This window comes from Anomaloglossus baeobatrachus, chromosome 2, assembly GCF_048569485.1.
Source record: "Anomaloglossus baeobatrachus isolate aAnoBae1 chromosome 2, aAnoBae1.hap1, whole genome shotgun sequence".
NCBI classification, from domain to species: Eukaryota; Metazoa; Chordata; class Amphibia; order Anura; family Aromobatidae; genus Anomaloglossus; species Anomaloglossus baeobatrachus.
In genome coordinates, this window is record NC_134354.1 from 40,327,991 (window position 1) to 40,348,854 (window position 20,864).

General features: G+C 48.2%; 1 protein-coding gene across 2 annotated transcripts in view; it reads right to left on the bottom strand.

Moving 5' to 3' along the window:
* Positions 1-556: 556 nt before the first annotated feature.
* The window catches only part of CLIC6 (chloride intracellular channel 6), a 78,499-nt gene continuing 58,191 nt past the window's right edge, over positions 557-20,864 (bottom strand). For both annotated transcript variants that reach the window (XM_075334996.1, XM_075334995.1), the window contains exons 3-6: positions 20,295-20,420; positions 13,742-13,848; positions 8,169-8,350; positions 557-7,013 (exon numbers count right to left, since the gene is read on the bottom strand). In XM_075334996.1, the coding sequence (XP_075191111.1) occupies positions 6,849-7,013; positions 8,169-8,350; positions 13,742-13,848; positions 20,295-20,420 (580 nt within the window). In that variant the 3' untranslated portion in view covers positions 557-6,848. The remainder of the gene's footprint in view (positions 7,014-8,168; positions 8,351-13,741; positions 13,849-20,294; positions 20,421-20,864) is intronic.

Consider the following 20,864-nt stretch of genomic DNA (forward strand, 5'->3'; position numbering starts at 1 on the left):
CCGGAAGTAGCTGCAGAGAGCAGAGGCAGCCGGATGCAGCAGAGTCGGAGACTTCAGCACCACGGACAGCAGGAACCAGGCAGGTGAGCATACGTCCATATGCAATCACGGATTGCACATGGACAACCCACGTGTGCCGTGATTCTTGGCACACAGAGGGACATATGCGTTTTTTACACGTCAGTCAAAAACGTTTGTGTTTTGCACTGACGTGTGAAACAGGCCTAAAATTGAGAAATATATACTGCTCAAAAAAATAAAGAGAACACTTAAACAAGGATTTTGTATGTTGGCGTTCCCTTTATTTTTTTTAGCAGTATATAAAGAAATGTAGCCATTTCTGAGTCCTCTTTCCTGCCTTGTGCCTGGCCGTAGGACAACCGGCTGCAGCAGGAGTCTCCCCCTCTGTCCAAGAGAACATTTTTAACCTAAACCCCCTGACTACACTCTCCCCTCTACCAAAATATATATTGTTTTGAGAACAAAAAAAAGCAAACTATTTTCTCCATAAGAACAATAATAGTAATAAAATAAAGAAAAGCCACAAAACGTCATGTAATGGTAAATAAATTGTTTAATACAAATATGAGTATATGCACAGTGGTTATTTCCAGTAACATACATCGCTCAATATAGTTTTTCCTGTGAAATGCACACGACTTCCTCGAATTGCATTAAGTGACGAGATCAAGCGGGAAGATCGGAAGCAGCATGATATAATGGGAGAGCGCGAACCCCCCAAAAAGTGGAAGAAATATCACATAACGCTAGAAATAAACTAATGCAGCACAGCTAAAGCAAATGATGGATTCTCTGGATATTACACATGGATATAGAGTTGGCATTCAGGAGAAGCAGACCTCATAGTCATATTTGACCTCACTATTCCATCTGATGTAGAGGAGATTGTGCCTCTCCTCTTTCTTTGTACTTTTGAGAAGGAAGAACCAGAAGGACAACCCATGCGAAACGAGGACAGAGCTTCACCCACAATGGGTCCATAGCACACCCTTGAGTTGTCTCAAAGATTTACCAAGTAATATTAAATATTAAATTTCATCAGTGCTCTATGGGGGTCCAGAAATCAATCACATTTTGAGGCATGGCTAAGCTTTACATCAAATTTTCAAGGGTTACTTCACAGTATAGCTAATACTATGGCTTCCACCACTGGGACAACCACTGATCTCAAGAATTGTGCTTTAGAACGTCCTGTTGGAATGGAATCCTGAAGTTAGGGTACCATCACACTTTAGCGACACTCCAGCGATCCCACCAGCGAGCTGACCTGGTCAGGATCACTGGTGCGCTGTCAATCAGGCAGATCTCACCAGCGACCAGTGACCAGCCCCCAGCGACGCGTGGAAGCGATGCTGCGCTTGGTAACTAAGGTAAATATCGGGTAACCAAACGCTTGGTTACCCGATATTTACCCTGGTTATCAGCGCACACCGCTTAGCGCTGGCTCCCTGCACTCCTAGCCAGAGTACACATCGGGTTAATAAGCAAACCGCTGTGCTTATTTACCCGATCTGTACTCCAGCTACGTGTGCAGGGAGCAGGGAGCCGGCACTGGCAGCCTGAGAGCGGCGGACACTAGTAACCAAGGTAAATATTGGGTAACCAAGCAAAGGGCTTCCCTTGGTTACCCAATATTTACCTTGGTTACAGCTTACCGCAGCTGCCAGACGCCTGCTCCCTGCACATTCAGATCGTTGCTCTCTCGCTGTCAAACACAGCGATGTGTGCTTCACAGCGGGAGAGCAACGTCCAAAAAATGATCCAGCACTGTGTGTAACGAGCAGCGATCTCACAGCAGGGGCCAGATCGCTGCTCAGTGTCACACACAGCGAGATTGCTAATGAGGTCACTGGTGCGTCACAAAAACCGTGACTCAGCAACGATCTCGCTATGTGAGAAGTACCCCTTATACTTAGGCGGGCTTTGCACGTTGCGACATCGCAAGCCGATGCTGCGATGTCGCACGCGATAGTCCCCGCCCCCGTCGCAGGTACGATATTGTGTGATAGCTGGCGTAGCGAAAATTATCGCTACGCCAGCTTCACATGCACTCACCTGCCCTGTGACCGTTGCTCTGGCCGGCGACCCGCCTCCTTCCTAAGGGGGCGGGTCGTGCGGCATCATAGCGACGTCACACGGCAGGCGGCCAATAGCGGTGGAGGGGCGGAGATGAGCAGGATGTAAACATCCCGCCCACCTCCTTCCTTCCATATAGCCGCTGGCGGCAGGTAAGGAGATGTTCCTCGCTCCTGCGGCTTCACACACAGCGATGTGTGATGCCGCAGGAACGAGGAACAGCATCGTACCATCGCTGCAGCAAAATTATGGAAAAGTTTGAGCTTGCAACGATGATACGATAATGACGCTTTTGCGCTCGTTCATCGTATCATCTAGACTTTACACACTACGACATCGCAAGTGACGCCGGATGTGCGTCACTTTCGATTTGACCCCACCGACATCGCACCTGCGATGTTGCAACGTGCAAAGCCGCCCTTACGCCTACAACCTATTTATTGACTATAGTTGGTTCTCAAGCTTTGTTATCTCCAGCAGTCTAATAGACAACAGGATTGCTGTGCACATGGGATCTCAGAATCGGTGGGGTCCCAGAGGTAGGATCCCCAGTGATCAGTAAGTTATTGCCTATCCCGTAGATATAAACCTTACAAGCCCAATAATTTTGCCCTATATATGAATACCCAGACAGCATTAGATTGGCTTGTTATCACCCACCTGACACCAAACAAGGTAGGTCCTGCTCCAGCCCTACCACCTACACATCTGGACATTTCACATTTATATGTTTATAGGAAGAAAAACCCTTTAAAGGGAATGCGCAGTTAGAAAATGACCAATATCTGTAATCACATTTCCATGTTAAATGTATTTTTAAAGGTTGTAGATTTTTTTTCAATTTGGCATATCACTATCTATAAAAAAAATCTGAAAGTTTCCAATTTTACATTGACCATTGAGCCTTAAATAAGACTCACACTTCCTGTTCTGTACAGATTTGTAATCAGCAGCCTCATTATCAGCACAGACAGGATTACATTGAAAGATAACTCTTTGTAAAGTAGGCAGGATAGGATCCACAATAGCAGAATATCTAGTAAATAATATAGGATCCACCACTCACAATAGATGATATCACAGCTCACCTCCTCCTCCTGTATAATGATTGATAACACCTCTATATACAGTAGATAACCCAGGATCCACCATTCACAATAGGCGATGTCACAGCTCACCTCCTCCTCCTGTACAATGACTGATATCACCTCTATATACAGTAGATAACACAGGATCCAGGATTCACAATAGGTCACGCCACAGCTCACCTCCTCCTCCTCCTGTACAATGACTGATATCACCTCTATATACAGTACATAACACAGGACCCACCATTCACAATAGGTGATGTCACAGCTCACCTCCTCCTGTACAATGACTGATATCACCTCTATATACAGTACATAACACAGGACCCACCATTCACAATAGGTGATGTCACAGCTCACCTCCTCCTCCTGTACAATGACTGATATCACCTCTATATACAGTATATAACACAGGATCCATCATTCACAATAGGTGATGAGACAGCTCACCTCCTCCTCCTGTACAATGACTGATATCACCTCTATATACAGTAGATAACACAGGATCCATCATTCACAATAGGTGATGAGACAGCTCACCTCCTCCTCCTGTACAATGACTGATATCACCTCTATATACAGTACATAACACAGGATACACCATTCCCAATAGGTGATGTCACAGCTCACCTCCTCCTCCTGTACAATGACTGATATCACCTCTATATACAGTACATAACACAGGATACACCATTCCCAATAGGTGATGTCACAGCTCACCTCCTCCTCCTGTACAATGACTGATATCACCTCTATATACAGTAGATAACACAGGATCCAGGATTCACAATAGGTGATGCCACAGCTCACCCCCTCCTGTACAATGACTGATATCACCTCTATATACAGTACATAACACAAGATACACCATTCACAATAGGTGATGTCACAGCTCACCTCCTCCTCCTGTTCAATGACTGATATCACCTCTATATACAGTATATAACACAGGATCCACCATTCACAATAGGTGATGTCACAGCTCACCTCCTCCTCCACCTCATGCACAATAACTGATGACACCTCTATATACAGTATATAACACAGGATCCACCATTCACAATAGGTGATGTCACAGCTCACCTCCTCCTCCTGTACAATAACTGATGACACCTCTATATACAGTATATAACACAGGATCCACCATTCACAATAGATGTCACAGCTCACCTCCTTCTCTCCCTCCTTCTACATATCTGAGTCAGTCTATTGCTGTTAATGTCCATGTACCCAACTGGAAGTAAAAGTCTAATATTAGGATTAGTAGCCAGTATGAGAATTGCAAAACTTTCTTTTTTTCTTTTAATATAGATAGTAATATGAAAAATAAAAAAAAATATATAAATTTTGAAAAAAAAAAATATTTTAACATAAAACCTGATTTATAACAACAGGTCATTTTCTGATAAATTCTTATTAAGTGTTCTATTCTATATTATGACTGCAGAATTAAAAGTTAACTTTTATAACTTTAAACGTTGAAATAGTGGCAAGGGATATACAGATAAACAGCGCTGCAGGTCAGGAATATATCCAATGGAGGAGGTGGGGTTGGACAAAACAGCAGTTTTTTTTACTCCTGATGAAGGAGTGTGTTCAACTCTGAAACGCATAGATAATAATACTATTTAACCCCATCTCCTCCAATAGATATCTTCCTGACCTAGCAGTGCGGCAGATTTATCCTTATATCCCTTGCCACTCTTGCATTTAGTGCTGGATTTATTCCGGGCAGACACATCCCAGCCGGGTAAGCAATACCATACTGTCTACGGCCTATATTGCCTGGGTGATGCGCTATTGTGCCCGTTTTGTCACTTTATAGCTATACCATAACTTTATAGTTAACATTTAATGCTCTTTTTACACATATGTCTGAGACCCCAATAAATTATCCAGTTCGGCAAAATAAATAAATCCGACAAAGCCCTAGTACAGTATTTAAATATCCCATAAAGCTGAATTTTATCTAAAATCCCTCCAGTAACTCTCGATATGGCTCAGATATAGTCATTGGCACTTTCACATCACGAAATCTTATCTTTTATGTTTTGGGTTGAAATAACATACAAGCTTTTTTTTTTTTTATCATTTACATCTCCCCTGTTTAATTATCGGCCCCAGGTCTCCTTATCCTATGTCTATGCAGAGGAGACCAAATTTTGATACCAAAAAACTTCATGGTGTAAAAAGGTGAAGATTTAATTTTGGATTTACTTTTCAAGTTTTTGCTGCTGATTCGGTGCAGATTTTGATGCGGATTTTACCATTATTGGTCATTCTCAGCCTTCTTAGGCCCTGTGCGCACGCTGCGGATTTCCCGAGGATTTTGCGGCGGAATTGCTGCAGAAAATGTGTCTAACATTGCTGCAATCATTGCCTAGCAAATCTTATGGGTTTTAAAAAAATGCTGCGTTTTTTTATACCCACGGATTTTCCGCTGTGGAATTAATGAGCATGTCACTTCTTTTCCGCAGGTACCAGTGTTTTTTTGCCATAGATAATGGTAAAAATCCGCAGGGACCAACTTGCGGAAAATCCGTCATAAATCCGGGGCAAATCCGCAAAAAACCCCCGCACCAAAACACAACAAACCGCAGCAAAAACGCATGCGGATTTCGTTGCGGTTTTGGTGCGTTTTTTTTACTAAGAAAAAGGCACTTTTTAGTGCGCACATAGCCTAAAGGGCACTTTATACGTTGCGATATTGCTATCGATATCGCTAGCGAGCCTACTCGCCCCCGTCGGTTGTGCGTCACGGGCAAATCGCTGCCGGTGGCGCACAATACCGCTTACACCCGTCACACGGACTTATCTTCCCTGCGACGTCGCTCTGGCCGGTGATCCGCCTCCTTTCTAAGGGGGCGGGTTGTGCGGCGTCACAGCGACGTCACACGGCAGCCGTCCAATAGAAGCGGAGGGGCGGAGATGAGCGGCCGTAACATGCCACCCACCTCCTTCCTTCCGCATTGCCGGTGGGGGCAGGTAAGGAGATGTTCCTCGTTCCTGCGGTGTCACATATAGCGATGTGTGGTGCCGCAGGAACAACGAACAACCTCGCTACTGAATAGGCAATGATTTTTGGTAAGTGAACGACGTCTCACATACCAACGATTTTTGCCTCTTTTGCGATCGTTTAAGGTCCCTCGTATGTGTATGTCGCTAACGGCGCCGGATGTGCGTCACAAACACCGTGACCCTGACGATATATCGGTAGCGATGTCGCAGCGTGTAAATGGCCCTTTACACCAGTTCCCCATCCTCTCCCAGAACCTTGATTATTTTCGTGAAGAAACCTCCCAGAAAAGCTGATTTCTTGGTAAATTCTAGGCCCGTCCAGTTTCCTGGAGCCTCGGGAGTCGGGCAGATCTCCCCTTATCCCAGTTGGCCTCCATTCTGCTTCTATTGTGAATTTTCCGCCAGTAAATCCAGATTAGTAATCTGCAGCATATCCACCCTGTGTGAGCATAACCTTACACATTGCCTAGAAGTAGTCCTAGAATTAATTCGGATATTCGCGGCCAGTAATTCAGATTGCCCCTTCTGTAACTCATCAAATTTCTAAATAAGGTCAATTAAATTTATGGTTAAATCTGATTTTGACACCTTTTGAACCGATACTGTATATTAATTTTTTTTTTCAAGAATTTGGCAACAATTCTTTTATATATTCATCTGTTTGGCAACTCCGAGGTAAGCAAATTCGATCTCATAGTCCACCGGGCACGTGTTGATGAATTCGTCTCTGGTGTAGGCATTCTTTAGGTATCTCCAGATTCCGGTCATTTCCGCTGGGATTTCAAAATTCCGGAATTTTTTGCAAACGACCTAAATAATAATAATAATGAAAATAAAAATACAATAATAGATAACCACAACTTATCACTAAATAGTTATTCCCCAAAACATAATGTAGTCATAGTTTCTGGCCATACAGAATTATTCTTGTGTGCCAGCATAGCCTATTACATTTGTACTGATTTGAAGGTATTGAGAAGTCCCAGGTCTCCTTATCCTCCCCAGGTCTCCTCATGCTCCCAAGGTCTCCTCATCCTCCCAAGGTCTCCTCACCACCCCATGTCTCCTCATCCTCCCCAGGTCTCCTCATCCTCCCAAGGTCTCCTCATCCTCCCAAGGTCTCCTCATCCTCCCCAAGTCCCCTCATCCTCCCCAGGTTTCCTAATCCTCCTAAGGTCTCCTCATCCTCCCCAGGTCTCCTCATCCTCCCAAGGTCTCCTCATCCTCCTAAGGTCTCCTCATCCTCCTAAGGTCTCTTCATCCTCCTAAGGTCTCCTCATCCGCCCCAGGTCTCCTCATCCGCCCAAGGTCTCCTCATCCTCCCAAGGTCTCCTCACCACCCCATGTCTCCTCATCCTCAACAGGTCTCCTCATCCTCCCAAGGTCTCCTGATCCTCCTAAGGTCTCCTCATCCTCCTAAGGTCTCCTCATCCTCCTAAGGTCTCCTCATCCTCCCCAGGTTTCCTCATCCTCCCCAGATGAGGGGCTGTGGGGCCTCCATGCTATAATAGGGAAACTGGGGGCATCATACTGTGTACGGGGGACTGTGGGGCCTCCATGCTATATATAGGGGAGCTATGGTACCATCATACTGTGTGGGGCATCATCTGTGTATGGAGAGCTGTGGGGCCATGATACTGTGTGTGGGGGTTTCATACTTTGCTGAATGCACTGTGGTGTCATCATAATGTGCGTGGGGGGGGGACTGTGGGGAACACATTGTGGGGATATTATGAAGTAGGGTGGGGACAATTCCTAGGACGGTGAGAACACTAAGGGGCTTCAGTATTGCTTTAATTACTCTGAACTTCCCAAAATATGTGTATATCCTCCCTCATTTCAAAAGTTGGAGGCATGACCCCATCACCTTCTTTCAGAGAGGACAAGCTAATAAATGACCTGACCTGGAGGAAGGATTCTCAGAATTCAGCTTATATCGCACGTGTTTTCTGCTCCATATCAAACCTTTATTATGTGGAGTTTTGGTAGCAGGTTACAATCTGCGAGGGTCAGGTCGTTCCCATCCAAGAATTTCCTTCTGGAGACGGTGATCTCCTGAGTGGAATAGGCGTCAATCTCCTCAGGCAGCGGGGACGTCAGGAAGTCATTCAGCTTCTTTAAGGATCTCAACAGGTTTTTCTCTAAAACTGAAGAACAGAAGATATAGAATTACTGTCCTATAAATGTGACTTCACATAATAGTCACTAGAATTACATGATAGAAAGCTTAGTAACTCTCTACCTACATTATCTACTGTTCCAGATCTACATCCTGTATTATACTCCAGAGCTGCACTCACTATTCTGCTGGTGCAGTCACTGTGTACATACATTACTTATCCTGTACTGATCCTGAGTTTCCTCCTGTATTATACTCCAGAGCTGCACTCACTATTCTGCTGGTACAGTCACTGTGTACGTACATTACATTACTGATCTTGAATTACAACCTGTATTATACTCCAGAGCTGCACTCACTATTCTGTTGGTGCAGTCACTGTGTACATACATTGCATTACTTATCCTGTACTGATCCTGAGTTACATCCTGTATTATACTCCAGAGCTGCACTCACTATTCTGTTGGTGCAGTCACTGTGTACATACATTACATTACTTATCCTGTACTGATCTTGAGTTATTATACTGCAGAGCTGCACTCACTATTCTGCTGGTGCAATCACTGTGTACATACATTACTTATCCTGTACTGATCCTGAGTTTCCTCCTGTATTATACTCCAGAGCTGCACTCACTATTCTGCTGGTGGAGTTGTGTCGCCCGGGGACCAGGGGTACTCAGATCCGGGCCACAGAGTCACTTCTGTGGGTATCACGGTGGCGTGACCCGGTCTGTGATCCCAGGCTCCACAGTAAAAGGGGATTTGGGTAAGGGAGATTGTCCGTGACGCCACCCACGGTTGTGGTGAAGTTGGAACACCACCGCTGCTTTGGACGGGGATCCCGGGAGCGATGGTATGGAGCAGCTAGATGTTATTTCTCCCCTCCGTGGGTAGGGGGTTGGTAGTCCCGGGGCCCGGTGCTAGGGTAAGCAGGGAACAGGGCGCAGTGCTGCAGTGCGGTGCCCGAGGGCACGGGTGTACTTACAAGAAAGTCACACGGAGTCACTGGTGAACTAGGAATTGCTGGTGTCCGCAGCCTTCGGTACGGGGGTGTTAGTGTCCCACACACGGTGCAGCAGCCCTTGTTGTTCTTTCCCTGCAGCCAGGTGCCTTTCTCTCCACTCTCTTCCTCTTTCTCCTCAGCCGGGAACGGGGAATCTACTCCCCTGTAGTGATCCGGGTACCCAGGTACCAAGGGGCCACCGCCCTGCTCCGGCTACCTGTTCTGGCCCCTTCCTCACTACGGCCTGTCCCGGCCCTTTCAGAGCACGCTCACTCCCAGCCTGGGAGCTACAACTTCAGACTTCTGTCCTGTCTGCCCTCCACACACTCTCTGCTCCAGCCCCTCCCCTCTCCTCTGCTTTTCTCTTACCCTGGGGGCTGTGGTTTGTCTGGCTGCACCGGTGTGAGATCAGATTACCAAGGAGGATTAACTCTTTCTGTGACAACCTGGCTGTGCCAGGGCGTCACACACCCCCTTGGTAAAACACGGCCCGTCCTCGGGCCGCCTAGGCACCAACATTTATTAAAACTGGAAAAAAGGATAAAACATTTTAAACATTTTCACACATGCATTTCCAATCTTCCCACAGCGGGATGCACATTGCTTCAACGTTGCAACAACAAACAACACTTTTAATAATGTCAACGTAACGGGTCCTTTAGTCACCCACCCAAACAACCTAGCCTTGGTGCTGCCCCTAAAACCCAGGCAGCACCCCTTGACCCCAGTCCAGGAACAGCCCCAAATTGGTCAACGGGACCGGTACTTCGCTGCCGTTGCGGCCGGGCGGACTGCCGGAGCCGTCGTCATCTCCGTCGCGGCCGGGCGGACTGCCGGGGCCGGTGGCAGGGCGGTGACAAAGGTGAGGCCTGGGGACCCCAGGTCTGGGTCCTCCCCAACAGGTGCTGCGGGCTCCGCTACCGGTAACAGGGGTAACGGGTCGGTGCATCGCTGCGGCGGCCTCTCCAGGAACCAAATGCTGGCAGAGTCCTGGCATCCCTGCCTTTACAGTCCTTGTCACATAAGCTGCGGTTCCTTCTTTCTGCTCCCCCCTGGTACTCGGGAGCAGTCCTTCCAGCAGCTTTTAAAGTTTCTCTTTTCGCTTCCGGTCCTCCGGAGCTTCACTTCCGCCCGCGTTCTCAGGGGGCGGAGCCTCTTTTTCGCGCCCACCGCTCGGAGAAGAAGGCGCCAAGTTGTTGTTTTTGGCGCCTAAAATGGCGGCTAAAATGGCGGATTTCGAGATTTTTGCAGCGGATCACCGCTGACAGTCCAGAATAAGGCGCACTTCCTCCAGGTAACTGGAGGGGTTCGATCCTGTTCGTGACGCCAAATGTTTCGCCCGGGGACCAGGGGTACTCAGATCCGGGCCACAGAGTCACTTCTGTGGGTATCACGGTGGTGTGACCCGGTCTGTGATCCCAGGCTCCACAGTAAAAGGGGATTTGGGTAAGGGAGATTGTCCGTGACGCCACCCACGGTTGTGGTGAAGTTGGAACACCACCGCTGCTTTGGACGGGGATCCCGGGAGCGATGGTATGGAGCAGCTAGATGTTATTTCTCCCCTCCGTGGGTAGGAGGTTGGTAGTCCCGGGGCCCGGTGCTAGGGTAAGCAGGGAACAGGGCGCAGTGCTGCAGTGCGGTGCCCGAGGGCACGGGTGTACTTACAAGAAAGTCACACGGAGTCACTGGTGAACTAGGAATTGCTGGTGTCCGCAGCCTTCGGTACGGGGGTGTTAGTGTCCCACACACGGTGCAGCAGCCCTTGTTGTTCTTTCCCTGCAGCCAGGTGCCTTTCTCTCCACTCTCTTCCTCTTTCTCCTCAGCCGGGAACGGGGAATCTACTCCCCTGTAGTGATCCGGGTACCCAGGTACCAAGGGGCCACCACCCTGCTCCGGCTACCTGTTCTGGCCCCTTCCTCACTACGGCCTGTCCCGGCCCTTTCAGAGCACGCTCACTCCCAGCCTGGGAGCTACAACTTCAGACTTCTGTCCTGTCTGCCCTCCACACACTCTCTGCTCCAGCCCCTCCCCTCTCCTCTGCTTTTCTCTTACCCTGGGGGCTGTGGTTTGTCCTGCTGCACCGGTGTGAGATCAGATTACCAAGGAGGATTAACTCTTTCTGTGACAACCTGGCTGTGCCAGGGCGTCACAGAGTCACTGTGTACATACATTACATTACTGATCCTGAGTTACCTCCTGTATTATACTCCAGAGCTGCACTCACTATTCTGCTGGTGGAGTCACTGTGTACATACATTACATTACTGATCCTGAGTTACCTCCTGTATTATACCCCAGAGCTGCACTCACTATTCTGCTGCAGTCACTCTGTACATACATTACTTATCCTGTACTGATCCTGAGTTACCTCCTCTATTATACTGCAGAGCTGCACTCACTATTCTGCTGGTGGAGTCACTGTGTACATACATTATGTGACACCCTGGACTATCCAGGTCATCCCAGGTAGACACAACAACACTACACACCAACCCCCCCTTCTCAGTTAGGTAACAGCAGTCAAACTAAAAGCCTTGTCACCACCCTCCAAGTTTGATGTCCACACCAGGGGGGTGGAGCCAGGTGGTTGGCTCCACCCACCAAGGAGTTCACAGGCCTGGAGGCGGGAAAAACAGAGTAGCAGTGGTAGTAGTTGGAGTTGTGAGGAGAGAGTGGAGTCAAGTTCAAGTCCAGAAGCAGACCTGTGCTCAGGCCTGCCAAAGACTACTCTGGTGGCTGGGTTGGAGCCCAGTCACCATTGGCAAGGAGTCAGACGGTAGTGGCCGCCTGCAGGAGACCGGGAAGACGACCGGTGGAACCGTAAGGCAGAGGTCCCCAACTCCAGTCCTCAAGGCCCACCAACAGTGCAGGTTTTTGGGATTTCCTTAGTATTGCACTGCTGTTAATGTAGTTACCTGCCCAGGAGCTGGTTCCAACAGCAGTGCAATGCTAAGGAAATCCTGAAAACATGCACTGTTGGTGGGCCTTGAGGACTGGAGTTGGGGAACCCTGCCGTAAGGGACCGGGACAGGGTAGTGGCCTGCCGGAACTGAGGGAGCCAACTGGATACCGGAGCACCAGGCAGGGTACTCAGACCCCGAACTAGGCTATAAGCCACCACCATAGACAAATTAACTGATTGCGGTCTGGACCTAAGGGGTTCATTCCCACCTAAGTCCCAATTGAAGGCAACAGCCCAACCATTCAGGATAAGTGCCACCGCCAAGGGCCAGAGATCCAAAGGGCCAGCGTCTGCGGGCAAACGGGCTCCTACGACAGATACACGCCGGGGAGCGGACTACCGGTGCCTAGACACAGGAGTCAAGATTCACATATATAGGTGCAGGAGAAAGGCGGACATTACCAACCTATCTGGAGAAACTGCAGCCGGCTGCGGGCCCCGTTCATCACTCCGTTTTGTTTACCAGCGACTCCAGTGTCTTGTGTCAGAGTGAGTACACTAGTGCCATCAGGCACCGCGCCGCGCTGCACCGCAACACTACCCCCTGCACCCGGGCCCCGGCCCACCGGACCCCAGGACCAACTACCCCTACCCACGGAGGGGTCAACACCTAGCTGTGCCACTACACCGCTCCCGGGATCCCCGTACCTTCACCGCAGAGGTGGTGTCCACAATCACCACAACCCGTGGGTGGTGTCACGAACTATCACCTCAAATCCAAACACCCCAAATCCCCGCGTGTAGCGCCAACTCCCTTGCAGAGCGACGTGACCTCCGGGTCCGTGAGAGGCTTGAGCAACCACCTGCAGTGCAAGCACGGATCCGAGCAGCTCGGCGGTCGCAGCCGAACCCGCGGGGCGGTACAATTACATTACAGTACTCCTCAAAATGAGTCTGTACTAATAATATTTTATGATTCTGGCAGAATATTAGGTAACCTGTAGTGTATCGGCCATCACAAGCCCCTGGAGAGGTAACGAGCAGCTCCTCAGCACCGATGCTAATCTATAATATTCCCCAGCTACATATGCAATGCACGGTGACCTTATGTGACAGGGGAGACTCTGGATTCCCTCCATGGCCGCCTGTAACTGCTACATCTGCCCAGTGTCATCCAGCCCCCTGTGTGTCTGTATCCTGGCACAGACCACCATACCGCACACTAAGGTTGCCCACCCTTTATAAGGAAGCTGTCAGCATGCTTTTACATATGGAATAGAGGTTTGTCTGTGTAGTCTCTTCTCCACCAATAACAATGATACTTTTTTTGCAGACATTGGATGCAGCAGTCTTGAGAAATCTAATTAAGAAGCCTTATGCAAATCAAGCTGTAAGTGCACTGGGGGCGTCGCCGGGAAGAAGCAGTCCAACTGCTTTGACACGCCCCCAGTACACTTCCATCGATATTCACATTCCCACATTACAGTCACTGGATATAAAGTCTGTACTCACTTTCATGTAGATCTTTCCGGGGATTCTTTATGAAGGCTGAAAATTTAGCAAACACGTCGTTTCCTGCTGAGTTGGATTCCGGGTGATTTGTTACAAGTTTTGGAAACCTGAAATAACAGAATAAATGCAAAAGTTACAATTGTTTGTGTCGCCCTACAAGGACGCAGCGGCAGTGTCACAATGTGTGAGAACCAAAGCCCCACAAGATACATTTAGTCCCACTTTGTGTCGTTGTTTGGGCGTTGCTGCGGCTGTCGTTCTCATGTAAGGAGGTGGCCTGAGTGCTGCTGCGGATGTCGTTCTCATGTACGGAGCTGGCCTGAGTGCTGCTGCAGATGTCGTTCTCATGTAAGGAGGTGGCCTGAGTGCTGCTGCGGCTGTCGTTCTCATGTAAGGAGGTGGCCTGAGTGCTGCTGCGGCTGTCTTTCTCATGTAAGGAGGTGGCCTGAGTGCTGCTGCGGCTGTCGTTCTCATGTAAGGAGCTGGCCTGAGTGCTGCTGCGGCTGTCGTTCTCATGTAAGGAGCTGGCCTGAGTGCTGCTGCGGCTGTCGTTCTCATGTAAGGAGCTGGCCTGAGTGCTGCTGCGGCTGTCGTTCTCATGTAAGGAGCTGGCCTGAGTGCTGCTGCGGCTGTCGTTCTCATGTAAGGAGCTGGCCTGAGTGCTGCTGCGGCTGTCGTTCTCATGTAAGGAGGTGGCCTGAGTGCTGCTGCGGCTGTCGTTCTCATGTAAGGAGCTGGCCTGAGTGCTGCTGCGGCTGTCGTTCTCATGTAAGGAGCTGGCCTGAGTGCTGCTGCGGCTGTCGTTCTCATGTAAGGAGCTGGCCTGAGTGCTGCTGCGGCTGTCGTTCTCATGTAAGGAGCTGGCCTGAGTGCTGCTGCGGCTGTCGTTCTCATGTAAGGAGCTGGCCTGAGTGCTGCTGCGGCTGTCGTTCTCATGTAAGGAGGTGGCCTGAGTGCTGCTGCGGCTGTCGTTCTCATGTAAGGAGCTGGCCTGAGTGCTGCTGCGGCTGTCGTTCTCATGTAAGGAGCTGGCCTGAGTGCTGCTGCGGCTGTCGTTCTCATGTAAGGAGCTGGCCTGAGTGCTGCTGCGGCTGTCGTTCTCATGTAAGGAGCTGGCCTGAGTGCTGCTGCGGCTGTCGTTCTCATGTAAGGAGCTGGCCTGAGTGCTGCTGCGGCTGTCTCTCTCATGTAAGGAGCTGGCCTGAGTGCTGCTGCGGCTGTCGTTCTCATGTAAGGAGGTGGCCTGAGTGCTGCTGCGGCTGTCGTTCTCATGTAAGGAGGTGGCCTGAGTGCTGCTGCGGCTGTCGTTCTCATGTAAGTAGGTGGCCTGGGTGCTGACAGGTGCTCCTATTCTGTCGCTCATGCTAGGGGACCGTAGGCTATCCCTAACCTCAGGGTTACTCCTGATGGTGGAGATGCTTGAGTCTCATGCCTGGCTATGCTGCTGACCCAAACTAGGATAGTGAGGGACAGGGGCTCCTATGCTGTCCCTCACACTAAGGGACCTTAGGCTATCCCTAACCTCAGGGTTACTTCTGATGGTCTGATGGTGGAGATGCCTGAGTCTTGTGCCTGGCTGTGCTCCTGATCAGAACTAATCTGATTCTCCTCCCACCAGGAAAGGAAGGGGCAGGAGTGAGATGAAAACACAGATAAAGACAGACCAAAACTCCAACACACTGGAAACTCACTGGCACAAACAATGAGAGACTCAAGAGAAAAGCAAGAGCAGGAAGGTAGCGAAAAAAGACAACTAGGGATAACTCCACTACTGGACATTGCAACAATCACGTTAGTCTGGATCTCAACACCTCACCAGACTAGCTGAGAAACTATAGCTGGCATAGAAAGAAGAACCCAGCCAGCATATATAGGGGGGAGCAGATATGATTGGCTCCCCCACAACATGTGATCAAAAGGAGACTCACAAGCAGACCAGCAGAAATTAACTCTTCCTAGCCTGCCTATGAACTGCCAATCTGTTGATCGACGCCCAAAGCTGCCTCTACTGATCATAGACATCAGAGAAGTAATAAGGCGGAGTGTCAGAATCTGTCGTCTGAACAGATCCCAACGCCACCATGACAGTCGTGATGTTTGTAAAAACCTCCGTATGACAGTCTGTAGTTCGGTAAGGCCGCATGCAGTGGATGGCTTGTGGTGGAAAAGAAGAGAGGAGACTGAAGTTAAGATAGTGTGATCCTTAAGTACCAACTGAGACACGGATCGCTAGAGAACACTGAGGCTGGAGACTGGCCTTCATACGCAATGGCCCCAGGTAGAAGGGTATGGAGAACGAGACTTTAGCAACTAGGCCCCAAGCCTAAATTGTAACAGGTCAGAACAGACAGACGTAAGCAGAGTTGACTTTCCCGAGCGACTCTCCCCAGGCATCCAGCACAAGGCTCTACTCTGGCACTACGGGCTACCTCTTACTCCCTCAACGAGGAGAAGAGATGTTGATAGGGAAGCATCAAGGAGCACAAGGATCTTCTCTGGCCATGTTGACAGAACCCATGACCCCCCTCCTCTACGAGGAGACTGGACGTGGAGACACTGGAAGGGAAGGTGATTGTCACGAATTGGACTGTAGTGCCAGGCTGTATTGTGCTGGGACCCACAGGACTAGTAACATTGGAAACCCAGCGGGAACTGAGACTGTGTCTGAATATGCCTTGTACAATTGAATCAAGCTGGAAGATTTCTGCCCACTATCTGGTGTATAAAGCTGTAGATGAAGAGGAACCGTTGAGTAAAGATGGTCTCCTTGAGGAAACGAGTCATCCATCTCCTTGGGGAAAAAAATCATCTATCTATCAGCTATCAGGTGTATAAAGCTGTAGAGGAAGCTAAAGAGGAACCGTTGAGTAAAGATGGTCTCCTTGAGGAAAAGAGTCATCCATCTCCTTGGGGAAATGAATCATCTATCTATCAGCTATCAGGTGTATTAAGCTGTAGAGGAAGCTAAAGAGGAACCGTTGAGTAAAGATGGTCTCCTTGAGGAAACGAATCATCCATCTCCTTGGGGAAATGAATCATCTATCTATTAGCTATCAGGTGTATAAAGCTGTAGAGGAAGCTAAAGAGGAACCGTTGAGTAAAGATGGTCTCCTTGAGGAAACGAATCATCGATCTCCTTGGGGAAACGAATCATCTACCTATCAGCTATCAGGTGAATTAAGCTGTAGAGGAAGCTAAAGAGGAACCGTTGAGTAAAGATGGTCTCCTTGAGGAAACGAGTCATCCATCTCCTTGGGGAAATGAATCATCTATCTATCAGCTATCAGGTGTATAAAGCTGTAGAGGAAGCTAAAGAGGAACCGTTGAGTAAAGATGGTCTCCTTGAGGAAACGAATCATCCATCTCCTTGGGGAAATGAATCATCTATCTATCAGCTATCAGGTGTATAAAGCTGTAGAGGAAGCTAAAGAGGAACCGTTGAGTAAAGATGGTCTCCTTGAGGAAACGAATCATCGATCTCCTTGGGGAAACGAATCATCTACCTATCAGCTATCAGGTGAATTAAGCTGTAGATGAAGCTAAAGAGGAACTGTTGAGTAAAGATGGTCTCCTTGAGGAAACGAGTCATCCATCTCCTTGGGGAAACGAATCATCTATCTATCAGCTATCAGGTGTATTAAGCTGTAGAGGAAGCTAAAGAGGAACCGTTGAGTAAAGATGGTCTCCTTGAGGAAACGAATCATCGATCTCCTTGGGGAAACGAATCATCTACCTATCAGCTATCAGGTGTATTAAGCTGCAGAGGAAGCTAAAGAGGAACCGTTGAGTAAAGATGGTCTCCTTGAGGAAACGAATCATCGATCTCCTTGAGGAAACGAATCATCTACCTATCAGCTATCAGGTGTATTAAGCTGTAGAGGAAGCTAAAGAGGAACCGTTGAGTAAAGATGGTCTCCTTGAGGAAACGAGTCATCCATCTCCTTGGGGAAACGAATCATCTATCTATCAGCTATCAGGTGTATTAAGCTGTAGAGGAAGCTAAAGAGGAACCGTTGAGTAAAGATGGTCTCCTTGAGGAAACGAATCATCGATCTCCTTGGGGAAACGAATTATCTACCTATCAGCTATCAGGTGTATTAAGCTGTAGAGGAAGCTAAAGAGGAACCGTTGAGTAAAGATGGTCTCCTTGGGGTAATGAATCATCATCATTGGATCTTGTTCTGCCGACATCAGCGGCAACATGCGGCCTGCACGGGCAAATATCCCACACTACAAAGCTCGACACACTCCGCGATAACCAGGTATTTCATGCAGCATGCTGAGGCATCCACGAATACCGCCCCACGCCACTTTACACTTATGGGGGAAATTGTGGTTGTTACTTTTTATGAGATCAATGTGGCTCTCAATTTTTTGGGGTCACTGGCGAAATCGCAGTTCCCAAAGCTATTTTAGCATTCATAGCTATGGGGGTGCAGTTTCTGCTAGTGTCATGGGGGCACTGGGGCTGTTACTGTACTGGAGACATTGCAGCTGTTAAGGGTGCTTTACACGCTGCGACATCGCTAGCGATAGCACCCGCCCCCGTCGTTCATGCGACATTTGGTGATTGCTGCCGCAGCGAACATTATCGCTACGGCAGCGTCACACGCACATACCTTGTCAGTGATGTCGCTGTGACTGCCGAACAATCCCTCCTTCAAGGGGGAGGTGCATTCGGCGTCACCGCGACGTCACCGCGACGTCACTAAGCGGCCGCCCAATAGCAGAGGAGGGGCGGAGATGAGCGGCCGGAACATGCCGCCCACCTCCTTCCTTCCTCATTGCCGGTGGACGCAGGTAAGGAGATGTTCGCTGTTCCTGCGGTGTCACACATAGCAATGTGTGATGCCGCAGGAACGATGAACAACCTGCGGCATGCACCACCAACGATATTTGGTAAAGGAGCGACGTGTCAACGATCAACGGTTTTAGACGTTTTTGCGATTGTTGCTCATCGCTCCTAGGTGTCACACGTGAAGTCGCTAACGGCGCCGGATGTGCGTCACTAACGACGTGACCCCGACGATATATCGTTAGCGATGTCGCAGCGTGTAAAGTGCCCTTTAGGCTGTGTGTGCACGTTGTGTCCAGTACCTTGCAGAAATGAACGCATCCTCTGGCAGATTTTGTCAGTCAAATTTGGTTTTGACCACAAAAACGCTAAAAATACGCATGCATTTTTCCTGCGTTTTTACCGCGTTTTACGTGCTTTTTCATTGCTTAAAGTCTGATTGCGTTTTCAATACAAATACACTACTAAATAAAGTTTTAACATTCAAACACTATGAAAAAAATGGGAAAAAATGATAACAAATATAATGTTTTAAATCATAAACAAAATAGTGAATTTTAGTAAAAAAGGTTAATGTGATCTAATATTTATGTATTAAATAACGTTAAATTATTGTTTTTAAATTATTTTCTAGTCGGACTATATGTGTGTGAAAAGGGAAACATCATGACCGCACTATATCGTCAAAAAAAGCATGTAAAACGCTAGGATTTTTGATTTAGGTTGCGTTTTGAAAGTTCACATTGACTTCAATGTTAGCAAAACGCAGCCAAAATGGCAAAAACAATTGACATGCTGCTTCTTGAAACGCAGAGATTTTGACAAATTTTCTGCAACTAAAACTCTGCATTTTTAAAAGCATGGCGCACAAGAAATCCCAATTTCCCATAGACTTTGCTTGGAAATCAAAACGCATGCATTTTTGCATTAAAACGCTACGGAAACGCATGAAAAAACGCAACGTGCGCACGTTGCCTAAAGGCCGCTTTACACGCAACGACATCGCTAACGAGATGTCGTTGGGGTAACGGAATTCGTGACGCACATCCGGCCTCGTTAGCGACGTCGTTGCGTGTGAAACGCACGAACGACCGTTACCGAGCAATTTTACTTACCTTATCGCTGATCGTTGACACGCTGTCCAGTTCCCAAATATCGTTGCTGTAGCAGGACACAGGTTGTTCCTCGTTCCTGCGGCAGCACACATCGCTACGTGTGACACCGCAGGAACGAGGAACAACCTCGTACCTGCGGCTGCCGGAAATGAGGAAGGAAGGAGGTGGGCGGGATGTTCGGCCCGCTCATCTCCGCCCCTCCTCTGCTATTGGGCGGCCACTTAGTGACGCCGAACGAACCTCCCCCTTAGAAAGGAGGCGGTTCACCGGCAACAGTGACGTCGCTAGGCAGGTAAGTAGTGTGACGGGTGTAAGCGATGTTGTGCGCTACGGGCAGTGATTTACCCGTGACGCATAACGACGGGGGCGGGTACACTCGCTAGCGATATCGATATCGCTGTGTGTAAAGCGGCCTTAAGGATAGATTTTCGCTCTCATGTCTGATGGACAGTCCATTGATTTCAGTAGGCAATGTGTAATGCTCACATTCTCCTGTGGTGGCGCTGGTCTTGGATTCCCATAGACACCCCAAAGATCAACTTATTTTGGAATTGACAATTCTAAAGGAAAAATCTTCTAAATGTTCTTGCTCCTCTGTTCTTAATAAACACAAACATAATATAAGCAATAATATAGAACATACTTTGGCACTGTTAATTTTTCCTCCAAGAACTCTTCAATTTTATTTACATCGGTTTTCACTTCCCCATCGAATGTCATGAAGGGCGGGTTTGTTCCGGGCGCCAGGTTGTGCAGATCGGCCGGTTTCCTGTACGGGAAAGTTGTATTTCCTGTTCAGAATCGTATATAGACGAGCGCCGATCACTAGTAACCATGTAATGTCATCTGCACATTTACAAAAGCTTGATGATGAAAAATGATATTTAGTCTGTAGTTAGTGGTCACACAGCTTCTCCCAAAACAGACATGATCAGGAAGTTTCAGCACCTGGAAAAAGTATTCATACCCCATGATCAGGAAGTTTCAGCACCTGGAAAAAGTATTCATACCCCATGATCAGGACATTTCAGCACCTGGAAAAAGTATTCATACCCCATGATCAGGAAGTTTCAGCACCTGGAAAAAGTATTCATACCCCATCTACGTTTCTACATTTTTCAATGTTACACCTGCAAACCTAAATGTATTTTATTGGGATTTTATGTTATATAACAACAAGAAGTAGCAAAAATTTGTGAAGTTTTTAAATATT